The following is a 13,363-nucleotide window of genomic DNA, read 5'->3' as shown; positions in this document are numbered from 1 at the left end:
AGTGACCCCTGGGGACAGACTCCAAGTGTAACGCCAGTACCGTGGTCAAGGTATCTCTTTATATCTGATGCCAACATCAGCAATCTTTGATCATTGTATTCGTTTGAATCGTTTCTCATCATGTTCTTACTGTGTAACATATTACCATATTAAACAACATCACCGTACTAGCCATGTTGGTCTTTCTCCAACTTGAACGTTAAGTGTGATTATGTGTGGACTGGATTAAAACCCTCTTTAGCACTTCAAATATTATTCTTGGTTGGCAGAACTTGGAACCTAAGCCTACAAACATCAACCAATTTACAGGGTACGCAAGAACTACAAAATGACGTAATTCAAGAACTTTTGCAGTGCCTGTCAGAACTCTGTTTTGGACGTTCTTGCACCTCCGAGATGTTCTGACTAGCTGAAGAAAGTTCGGACAGTGTGATTGGTCAGAAGTTGGCCAGACGTTCAAGGTGGGTCAGTGTAATATATTGAGTTTTGTTTCCACATTCTGTCCACGGCTTCATTCTGCAGCGGTGAAAGCAGTGATCGTTTTTAGTTGATTGATTGAGGAGGCTAGTCTCACCGTAAGGAGGTTAAGGAAGTCCTAGTCTCATAATACAAAGCGTATGAAATCCCTCTCTGAGTGACCATGCATAACACCACCTGTGTAAGCAAGAAATGGCAAAGCTTCCGTACCGCCGTGACAGATTTGCCACAGCAACTTCAGGGGAAGTTCCTGGAAGTACTATCAGTTCCAGCACTGTGCAATGCGTCAGTGGCTTGAGCGGACCAAGCAAGCCGCAGTGTTACTATAGGCATTTAACTACAGTATAAGGGCAGATTATTAGAGTGGGTGGGGTCTGCCATTCAGAACTCAGAAAGGCGTTTTGAGGCAGTATAATCTTTTAGAATTTAAGCTTCCTCTCACCCCTCAATTTACATCAGGGACAACACAGATTTTTTCTTCGGATCAGAAGCCTTTCCGAAACCGCAATTATCTGGCTACACGAGACAAGTTACTAAAATCGGTTGATATTGATAATAATGAACTGGATTTGTATACCTACATTTATAGAATGTAATTCAGAGTGCTTTAAGGCTAAAAAGGGAATAAATGTACCCTTTACAATAGTTGACTGTGACTCCAGGCGAGCCTGGGAGTTGTGCGTTGGTGGTGCAACAAAGCTGCACTGTGCACACTAAAATCCACTCAGGATTTTACAGTGTGTAAGTAAGGCCAGGAGCAGATATACTCACTTTGACACTCTCTTTGAGTTAAAGAGTTAAAATGGACCCTTATGGGTTCTTACTGGCCTCATGGTGTTAGACACTGATGACCTTCTGTTGACCTTCACCCCTGTAAACGTATGATTGTGAACAGCTATGGCGCACGTGTGTCTTATTGTGCTGTGCACCGCAACACAGACACACACACACACACACACACACACACACACACACACACACACACAAGCACAAGCACACACAAGCACACACACACACACACACACACACACACACACACACACACACACACACACACACACACACACACACACACACACACACGGAGGAGAGTCAGAGGCAGTGCTGTGCTTACCAGTGTAGCCTGCTTTAAGCTTCCTCTCGTTCCCTCAGTTTACTTCACGGTCAAGCTCAGAGTACTGGGTGACAAATAGAGATGTACACACTACAAGTAGCAGTAGCAGTAGTAGTAATAATAGTAACAGTAAAGTAGTATTAGTAGCAGTAGTAGTAGTAAGAATAATAAGAGTTATATTTGTTTGTTCACGTTACAGCCCGACCGATATTGGCCCGTCACAGATACATCGGTACCGGCCGATATGTTGTCTGATATGCGGAGATGTGAATCGTTTTTTAAAAGACATAATATTGAAAATTCACCCCAGTCTGAAAATACTTTATACAGACGATATATTCGGTAGCAGTGTGCAAACGTGATTGACACAAAGTGAGGTTGTTTGTTTATTTCCGTCCTCCGAAATTCGCTCCGATATTTGGCCGAAAAAACGCACCAGTGTGCAAACACCTAAATCAAGATAATTGATTTGACTACTTTATAATAACGGCATGTGCCTTCAAAAGTCCACTATCGGTCGGGCCCTATTTAGTACCCTAAATCATGTGATTTAGGGTATGACAGCAGAACAGATGCTATTTCTCTTTTGGCTGGTTTGGAAAGCGAATGAGAAGAGAAAGAGAAAGAGAAAGAGGAAGAGGAAGAGAAAGAGGAAGAGGAAGAGGAAGAGGAAGAGGAAGAGGAAGAGGAAGAAGAAGAAGAAGACGAGAGCTCGACAAAAGAGGAATGGCAGGAAGTGGAATCATCGTAGAAAGACAATGTGACAGCGTTACGGCGGCCAATCAGCAGCACTTCTGCGGCAGCTGGGCGGGCTTGTCGGTGAGTCGGGTGGTGTTGGCAGCACCGGGCTGGGCGGGGGCCTCCACGTCCACACGCTCAGACATCTTCACGCAGATGATGTCCACCAGGCGCTCGAACACCTGGCGCACGTTGATGTTCTCCTTGGCGCTGGCCTCATAGTACTCGAAACCTGGTGGGTCACATGGACGAGAGAGAAGAAATGTGACAAAAAGTGTTACATTTGAGAGCAAACTTAGTCATCTGATATGTTTTAGTTTTAGTCTAGTTGTCTAAAAATCATAAGATTTTAGTCGAATAAATCTACAGCTGATTTTATTGACAAAAATGTATTTTGTTGTGCCTTGATAGTGTTGTAAAAGGTACAGATATTACGACAGTTTGAGGCTATAAGCCTAGCCCGAATATCCCTCATGTGTGCATACAGTACATGAGACAAACCTCTTACATCAGCACACATAAAACCTGTATGACACTGCCCTGGAGCAGCACACACGCACGCACAACACACACACACACACACACACACACACACACACACACACACACACACACACACACACACACACACACACACACACACACACACACACACACACACACACACACACACACACACACACACACACACACACACACACACACACACACACACACACACACACACACACACACACACACACACACACACACACACACACACACACACACACACACACACACACACACACACACACACACACACACACAGCGCCCTCAGGGGAGCGCTTTGTGGTTCAGCAGTGCTTGTGTTCTCATGTTACACTGCGGCTTAACATAACTGTCACACTCCTGGGACTGTCAAACTATTCACATTTTATTCCACTAAAACCTCTGTCATTGATTATCATTCTTTTCTTGGTTAACCACATTAAAGGGAAACTTCACCCTTTTTGCAAAAAAATGTTAATGGCGTTTAGAAGATTTAAAACACTTTCCTGGGGGTCTTTATGGCCCTCATTTATCAATTGAGTGTAAAATCTGCCCCAAATTTGAGTGTAGGTTTCGTAGTACACCCACGTCGCCACGGCATTTATAAAGTGATCGCAAACAGCTGATCCTTCCTTAATTTCGTTCCAACGTTAATAAATGTGACGGCTGAAATCTATCTGGTACGCCCTATGAAATCAAGCCTCGCCCTCGTTTTTGCGTCATGAACAACTGCAATACGACCTGGAAACCATGGTTACAGGAAAAAAAGTTTCCCCCGTGCCTTGCCCCCCTCACCCCCCTCTCTCATACACACACACACAGACGCACGCACGCACACGCAACTTGCAAGCCCAACTAACTGGTGTGTTGTATCTTAAATAAATAAAGAACGAACACCTGCATGAATTAAATAAAGCTGTAGGCCTACCATGTATATTTCCCTCTCACCTCGCTTGCCTTGCCGTCATGTCCACGCACGCACGCACGCACGCACGCACGCACGCACGCACGCACGCACGCACGCACGCACGCACCTCAAGGCTACATGACACATCGCATCGCCATGAATGGAATACGTTTGTAGGCTGGCTAATTTTACCCATTCGTGGATTTTGTGCGCAGTGCACGGCGAAGGCGATCAGTGAGACTGCGCACTGCTGTGATAAGTCCTGTGGGTGAGTGATGCCTGCATGAGAGATAGGCTACCATGTCGTCAAGGCAGTCATAATCAACATTTATGGAGTGATTTGATCATTGATGAACGAATCATAAACATATGGATGAAGGCTTGCATGTGTGCTGGTATGTGTTGGCGACGCACGCCGCGGTCCCATCCTCCCGACCCCCGAAAATTATCTCGCTTTTATCTGAACTGTCAAAGCACTTATTTAAATGGTGAATGATTAAGCCCCTTACACCTATAGCCTGCTACAATTGCAAATAGGCAAGCTGTATGCTTGTCATTGTCACTTGGAAATAAAGGCGTGCAGTCCATTTATGCCTTTTATAATATCACAGTGATTATATAGACATCTGATGTCACGCTCATGCCGCATGCGCCCCCAAATCATCTCACAAGTGCGCTCGCATAACAAGGCCAGTAAAGCACTGTTTGATTAAGCACAAACTAATACATTGTAAACATGTTATATTGTTTTTAATTGCGCAATTTGAATTACTTGTAAAGTTGGAAATCTCTTTTTTTTCTTTTTTACATGTATATGTTTTATATTAACATTTTAGGAGTGAAAACATATGTTTAGATGCCTGTAACAGCGTGTCAGCAGTTCAGACAATGCTGCTCCGCTTGTGTACGACAGAAAAACAGCCGAGGACAAAGCGTACGACATCTCCCGACCAGACGTGATTTTTGTCCTGGCACACGTTCAATTTCAACAATTTCAAGCTTTGGCGGAAATGGTAAATGCCGACAATTGCGGTAATTTCGGCGTGCACCCATATTTTGGCGTACACACGGTTGATAAATGAGGGCCTATGTGTGTAATATGTGGTTTTAGATATTTTAGATTTTAGCAGTGAGCCCAGTGTCTCTGATGTCATGGACACTGGGCTCACTTACTTCCTGGACTACATGTTGTCTCAGTAAGACAGCCCTCCCCCTACCCACAAGGAGGAGCAGTGCACCAAAGCATTATGGGAATTATAGGGTGAAGTACGTGTCCCTTTAAAGGCAGGGCAACACAAACAATGTGTAAACGATAAACAAAAACAAAACACTACTTATGTCATCATATGGGCATGTCATATAGGTGGAATTCTTCATAAAATGTTCCCAAAAATAGGTGATGTACGCACTCACAATCTGCATCACTTCACTTTTGGTCTGCGTTGTGGGCGGCAGTGGCTTGGGAAGTACAGTAGAGCGATGCTACATGGTAATAAGAAGGTTCCCGGTTCCATCCAAGATTTGAGCAAGATTCTGAACCACTAACTGCTCCCGATCAGCAGGTTGGTACCTTTTTTTAAATGTAAGATTCTTTTTTCTTTTTGCCTTTATTGATAGAAGTGAAGAATGACAGGAAAGAGGGAGAGAGAGAGAACAGAAGGGGAGACATGCAGCAAAGGTCGTCATGAACGGGACTCGAACAAGCAACGCGCTGTCAAGCCAAAGCCCATATGTGGCATGCGCCTGGACCACTTGGCCAGCAGGCACCCCAGCAGGGTGCACCTTGCATGGTTTCCTCTGCCCTGTGTGTAAATGCAATGAACCTTGCATGGATAAAGGTGCTATATCGGGACAGTAAATTGACCATTTACAGTCCTGGTTCACGTAAAGTATGTATAGCTGAGTCATGGACTAAGTCCACCCCTTTCATAATAACGATGCAGGAATGGACTCACCTAATTGTTCGGCCAGGTGTTTTCCTTTCTCTGCAGGGACTACCCTCTCCATGTCCATGTCACACTTGTTGCCCACCATGATGACCTGAGCGTTGTCCCAAGAGTACGTCTTGATCTGGGTGGCCCTGCACACACCAGGTGAAACATAACCAGGCACATAGACTCATTAGCTTTGAAGTAGTCTTGCATTACCGCATAGATAACTATTCCACAATCTCTGAATGCTATATATAGTCTGGAACTACACCTCCCGGAATCAGAGTAATCTCACCCCCAGATGTCAGAACCGTGTTTATAGTACTAAAGAGCTAAAGTGCTAAAGCTCTTCCCCAACATATGAATGGTTCTAGGTTGCTAGGCGACCGATACAACCGGAAATGAACCGGTCCGTCTCAATGTAAATAGATGTACAAAGATTATTTTTCCAGATTGCGTTTTTGGTCAAAAACAAGCTTTACTCAGAACCAATGTAACAGGTCATGTGACAGTATGAGGACCAATCCCATACCAGTCCTGCACGGCGTTGAAGGACTCTTCGTTGGTGATGTCATACATGAGGATGAAGCCCATGGCTCCTCTGTAGTACGCTGTAGTGATGGTTCTGTAGCGCTCCTGTCCCGCTGTGTCCTGTAACAAACATACATGTTATTAACAGACACGCACGCCTGCACGCACGCCTGCACGCACACCTGCGCATGCACGCGAGCACGCACTCACGCACAATACACTGGCAAACACTTCAGCTGGGCACGCATCAAATACCTTTAGTAGGGTGTCAAATGGATCTCCCTTGCGTTCTTTGACAGCAAGGTGTGTGTGAACACAAAGGCGTTGTATTCACATGGGAGGGTCGCGCCACATAATGGACACGCCCGGGCCGTGAATGGGCGAGGGGCGAATGGACGAGCAAGCCGGAGCAACCCATTGTTCTAAGTTTGGCGATTTTGTATCTTTCTTTTTCATCACCGTTTTCAAGGACAGGTGAGAATGAGACTTGGACAGATGGTGGCCTGCCCTCGCCTTATTGTAAATACGCCTCTGGACACGGGCACACACATACGGGCACACACACACACACACACACACACACACACACACACACACACACACACACACACACACACACACACACACACACACACACACACACACACACACACACACACACACACACACACACACACACACACACACACACACACACACACACACACACACACACACACACACACACACACGCGTCTTCATGATACAATAAGCATGTCACTCAGTACTCTATGTGTTTTGGAGGGGAAAGGATCTGTAATGACATGCCCAAAATAGGGAGGTCAAGGTTAAAGGCTAACCAGTGTTGGAAAGTAACTAAAGTAACTTATACGGAAACGATGCACACTTGTCTGTACCCGTCTGTACCTGTGAATTAAGGGGCGGGCCTACGGGAACCCCTTTTATATACCATCCAAGTCGCGAGGAATCGGCTTGGAAATGAATTTGTATACCTATTGTGATGTCGCGAGTCGTGAGGAATCCTGGGTGTTTTCAGAGAAAAGCGGTTTAAAAATAAATAAAAAAATGCTGTTTTCTTAACCCCAGTGCACTGGTTCTCAAAGTGGGGTCCCATGCTAAATTAGTAAACATAGGATAAATTAACAATAAGTATTGATGTTTCTTTTCAAATAAAAACGTTTTTAAAACATTTTAACAACACATCTTGTATGGGGGGGGGGGTCCCTGGCACAACATATTTTCAGACGGGGGTCCACATTCATCTGGGGGCCCTTTAAAGGCAGTGCCCTGGTGTTTCAGATGACATGTGAGCTGTACATTACAAGCTGCTGCTTGATTAGGCTTTCAAAGACATCTATTACTGAGGCTGACAGCACACTGCGTGCGCGCGTACGTGCGTGTATGTTTGTGTGCATGTGTGTGTATCCGTGCGTGTGTGTAAAGAGCAAAGAGCAGCTGCCATGGCAACCATCGTTGCCAGCTGCAAGCTGCCTGTCTGTTCTCCATCTTTCACTTTCATCAAGAGAGGAGAGAGAGACAGAGGAGAGAGAGTGCACAGACAGATTTTTATATAAATACACCATTTATAGAGCGAGACAGACAGAGACACAAAGAGAGGACAGACAGACAGAGGGAGTGAGAGCTTTAAAATAACCTAATCCACTCAAAAGTATTCACTAAAGAAAATAACACTGGGCCTAAACAAAGACGACAACAAACTTGAGGTTCATGCGGCCCATGTTCTCCCCCTCGTCCTCTTAAACTGAACACATCAATGTAGAGGCAAGGCCTCTACTACGTCCACCATTTTATAAAAGGCAAACTCCACTTGACCATTTAATCCCCGGATCGTCAGGCTCAAAACATGTCAAGTTAAAATATGGAGATGAGCGGTTTCTGCCCGACAGCAACGGTATGCTTAGTAGTTACATCTCGTCCCCATCTATTTACTAGGCTCGTCTTATTTACTATTTACCCCCATCTATAGGCCTCCTACATGTTTGCCTTCCCTTTATTGTCCATCATCTGGGCCCACCATCATACTGTCTGACGTACATTTCATCACCAGCTCATGTCCACGGTCCAAGTACACTGACTGCACATGAGCTAGAAAAGAAAAATCACACCCGTGTGAAGTGAGGGGCGCTCTTGTCATCGTACAAATTTACATCATATTTGGCGGACATTTGACCTAATTTCTCCTTTCATTGTCAATGGCAAATATGAGACATGTGGGGACAAGATTGACATCATATTTGGCGGACATTTGACCCAATTTCTCCTTGAGTCCTTTCATTGTCAATATTGAGACATGTAGAGACAAAAGATGTATATAGGAGGGGCTAGTTTGACATATTCACTTTTAGTTATTAGTATTATTATTATTAGTAATGCCCTAATTGATCCATTTTTTTTAAATAGTAAAATACCTCAAATTTCTACAGTACAGTAGAGTACTTGAGTATATGTACTTAATACTTTTTATACCACTAGCTTCCACATAACTGAAGGACTTGTGTCAGGGCAAGAGGCCATTGTGAGAAGAGCACTACTGTCATAGTAAACTTGAAGCTGTGTCCATTCCTGAGATTCTCATGCAAGTCATGCAAATGACTTCGGTCAGCAAAGCTCCGAGAGAGCTTTTTAAAATCAGCTTTTTATTCTGATCCGATTGTGTTCCATTTAATAAACCTGCAAGCAAGCGTCACTTCAATTCAAGTCCTTTATGTATATTTTGATGTCAATACTTTTGCAACACCCGCTCGCAACCAAGTATAAGCGTCCAAGCTGCTTCTTTTCACCTGACAGGGGAGAATTTCCCCAGCCAGGCGTTCCTTTCCCCTCCATCAGGCGCCCCGGTTGGCCACCTAGGGTATGGTCACTGATGATGCAGAGGAGAGAACACGCCCCACAGCGTCTCCAGACAGACAGAACGCAGAATGACACACCTTCAAGCCAATAAAGCGCAGAATTATGACACACCTGCTAGCCGTTGTGTGTGTGGCCAAGTCTATGGACTATGGACTTTCATCATCATACAAGTTCATCGTGATAAAAGGAGCCACTTACTTCACATGTGATTTTTCAATAACTGAACAACTGACACTGAACAACGCTTCAGTCAGGAGTTTGACCAGACCAATTGTTTGTCCACTTAGACACAGACAGTGGCAACATGTCAGTCTTAGTACTAGCCGGATCTCAACATTACTACTGAATCCTGGGTGGGACTTTCTGGAACAGCACTAAACTGGTTTGAATCTTCAATTATAATTGCCCTCGAACAAAATCTTTAATTAAAAACACCTTAAAAATATGTTCTTTATTTTAGAAGTAGTTCATCTTTTATTCAACACTTATTTAACATTATTGTTTTGATGCTCATATACAATTTAGGAAGTATCACGTAGGTTTTTAGTTATGTTTAGGTTAGGTCCTTACTAATACCAAGAAAGTCCATCATACCACTCCTGTGTTTAGATCTGTAAACTGGCCCCCTCTCTGTAAAATAATTTATTTAAAAATGCTAATGTTTTTAAGCCAGTGGTCAATATTTTTGACCAATATTATTAAGAAAAAGTCTGCTGGGACTCCTAGGGGATCCTCAGAGTTACTACAGGCCAGGGGGGCACCTTTGTGTGATAGGAATTTTGTTCTTTTACATTAAGCACTTGAAACCAGTCTATGCTTGAAACCTAGCTTTCCTATTCTGGGGAACATTCACGGAAATTAGCCAATCTACCAGCTCGCTTGCGAAGTCTATGTGAAATATATGACAAAATCTTCAACACGGTTTTATACAACGTCACGTGTACTAGTCTGGGGTCACTGCCATAGATCAAAACAAAATGAGAGAGGCAGGGGCTGAAATGTGGATAAAAGCGGATCTACAAGGTCACAACGCGTGGCGCAGAAAACGTCTATACCTAAAACGGGAATTTTGTTTAAAAAAATTGAAAATAGCGTATTTACCAGGGGGGCAGTCAGACAGATATTTTGTGAAGCCACTAAGGAAATCGGGATTTCCTGAAAGCGGCACTGTCATCAATCAACTTCACCTAGACTGTATTACCTTAATAAACATTGTCATGAATACTTTCTGCTTCCAGTCACTAGTTTAAAGTCTCATTTCTAATGTCATAATATTGTTTTTGGAAAGTTATGGTCCCATTTATTGAAAAAATGACCATATGTATGTTCCGAGGGGCGTGGCTACCGTTACAGTCTAGTATGATCGGGATTCCCCACCCACTCGAGTCAAAATAAAAACCAACTAAGAAGAAGGGGGGAAGTCCCGCCTCGTTCTGGGCCAAAACGGATCTAGAAAGATGGCGATTTACAATTCAAGGACTGACAGGCTTCAATTTACGTTCATGTTAGACCCGGGGAACGCTTTGTCCATATTTTTTACAGTCTATGGTATTTACAAGCTATTTTCGGGGCATGACCACGCACTCTTTAGCTACTGAAGATGCGGTGTACAATATGGACACATTATTTCAATGTAAAATACTGCGTTCAAGAGGAAAAAGGCAATTCGTCTGAATGCTGCCTTCGGGTATGGCATTTGCACCTATTTTCAACATAGTAAATGCTGCATTCATGGTCTGGAGCGGGCACTTTGCAAAAGGGTAAAAGGGCAGGGGCTCAAGCCCCCTTTGATGTCTATGTGTGCACATGCCTGTAGGTATCCATAGTATACTGACCCATATCTGCAGCTTGACCCTCTTCTCGTTGCGGTAGACGGTCTTCACTTTGAAGTCGATGCCCACCGTGCTAACGAAGGAGTTGCTGAAGGAGTCGTCTGCGTAGCGGAACAGGAAGGAGGTCTTGCCCACGCTGCTGTTGCCGATGATCAGCAACTTGAACATGTAGTCGAAGTTCTGGTCCGAGCCGTCCCTCTGTCCGTAACGCTGCTCCACTTTCGCCATCTTATGTAGAACGATATTTTACACATTATTTACATTTGGAAATTCATACGATTTAATTTTCTGTATTCCCCGCATTTTTATCCTATATTAAAATTGCCTAGAGGGGGCACGGTGGCACAGTCGGTAGTGCTGTCGCCTCACAGCTAGAAGGTCCTGGGTTCGATTCCCGCTGGGGACGCTGTCCACCTGCCTAGAAGGAAGGTGCGGTGGGTTTCACAAACGTAACATCCGGAATTGTGAGGTGCACCGTTTCTCCTAGCCGCACCAAACATGGGTGGATTGTCAGAATAGCCATACCTCGGAAAACAATTTAGTGTTGATGAAAATAAAATCGATTAGTTCACCCATTCTTGAGATAAGGGACAAAACTTTTTTCAAACTGGATTTTTTTTTTTTTTAAGATACATTCAAATCAAATAGATGTTTTTGTAGACACAGGTCTCAACTACCAATCTTGAGAAGGAACAGGTTTTTCGCATAACATTTCTTTCTAAAATGGGACATTTATGCACTTAATACCTGATTCATGTCAACTCCGTCAGACACACTAAAATCCCTTTTAATTGAATTTTATCATTTCAACAATAATATAAAGTCCTCAGTTATCTTATAATGGCTTTCAGTAATCAAGTTAAGTAATACAAATCTTTTAATATTATTTTGTTCCAATATCACACTATTATGAAATATCCAATTTCTCAAAACCGTCATTTCAACCTTTATTTTCAATATTATAACATGAAAACCATGTAAAAAAAAAAAAAAATCATCATTACGTATCATTTCAGTTGGTGTTTCAATACATAAGCACAAAAGATTTGACAGCGAATTTTCTATTTCTTTGGAAATTAACAAAAACATCACGGGACGAACGTCTGACGGAGTTGACGAACATCTGACGGAGTTGACAAGTTTAACTGATTTAGGTTCTAGACCACCTAGGATCTTGATTCTGGTGACTAATCCCACATTTTCAAGGATGAGGAATACAGTGGTACTATTTAGATTTGCCCTGTGAACATGGCAGCCATTTTTCAAAATGGCCGCCAACTTTCTGTTATTTCCCAATAACTCAAGTTCTACACCACCTAGGATCTTGATTCTGGTGACTAATCATACATTTTCAAGGATGTGGGATACATTGGTACTATTTAGATTTGTCCTGTGACCATGGTAGACATTTTTCAAAATGGCCGCCAACTTTCTGTTATTTCCCAATAACTCAAGTTCTACACCACCTAGGATCTTGATTCTGGTGACTAATCATACATTTTCAAGGGTGAGGAATACAGTTGTACTATTTAGATTTATCCTGTGACCATGGATGGTAGACATTTAAAAAAATGGTGGACCTGCTATTATTTTACCAATTTACTCAGGGAATATTATCAGAATAATATAAAATCTGTGAATACATTTCTTACCAAGAATTTTCTTCACCAATGTTTGTAAAGGTGTCTACTAACATATCCCACATTGGTTTCTATTTGACCACCCTAGGGGCATGTTTGACAGCTGCTGAAAGTTGGGTACCATCAACAACCAATATAAGGCTAAATGTTCTAAATTTCATTATGCTTTAAGTAGCATGTGGCATGTCAAACTAGGGGCTTTTCATGATTCTGGATCCATTCCAAGCATTAGTTTTGCACAAAAACACAAAAAACAAACGTTGGCTAAAAACGGCCATAGCCATCATCACAGATGTGATGAGGTCAGCACATGTCGGCACATTTGGGCAAGTGGCTATGGCCAAACTAGGGGGTCTATGGCCAAACTAGGGGTCAAACTCCTTGACCCCTTGGCTAAATTCGGTGAGGTGAACAGTGAGCAGTGAACAGTGAGCGAAAGACTGAAGACAGAAGATTTGGCTTCAGGACCATCAGGCAGGATGTGCAGACACTGAAGGCATCAGTGTCTTTCTCTGTGTCCCCAGCATGTTAACCAAAGCAATGTTACCAAATCAAAGGAGCCTTCACCTCATGTCACCTGGGGCTGGGTGAGCAATCGTATCCTGTATCTAAACTCACAACTAAATACAGACACTTGGCCAGACTGCCGTTTGAAAGGGTCAAACCCCTCATCCTGATTGGGGAAGACCACCCCACCTAATCACACCAACCGAACAAGTGAGGTTGGGGCCTCCAGGTGGGCCAGCAGCCATCTGCACAAGACTGGGCTGGACCCTGCAGGAAAGCAATCT

The 13,363-nt window shown here is 43.4% G+C and overlaps 1 protein-coding gene across 1 annotated transcript; it reads right to left on the bottom strand.

Annotated features, from left to right (window-relative positions):
- Positions 1 to 2,373: 2,373 nt before the first annotated feature.
- rab3b (RAB3B, member RAS oncogene family) lies at positions 2,374 to 11,160 on the bottom strand (the record flags this gene model as incomplete). Its single annotated transcript, XM_080769539.1, has 4 exons — positions 2,374 to 2,561; positions 5,723 to 5,847; positions 6,231 to 6,349; positions 10,936 to 11,160. The coding sequence occupies 4 exons, from the start codon at positions 11,158 to 11,160 to the stop codon at positions 2,374 to 2,376; spliced, it is 657 nt and encodes a 218-aa protein (XP_080625665.1).
- Positions 11,161 to 13,363: the final 2,203 nt, after the last annotated feature.

The sequence above is a fragment of the Protomyctophum bolini genome (genome assembly GCF_963924005.1).
Source record: "Protomyctophum bolini genome assembly, chromosome: 8".
Classification (NCBI taxonomy): Eukaryota; Metazoa; Chordata; class Actinopteri; order Myctophiformes; family Myctophidae; genus Protomyctophum; species Protomyctophum bolini.
This window is presented reverse-complemented; position numbering and strand designations above follow the sequence as displayed.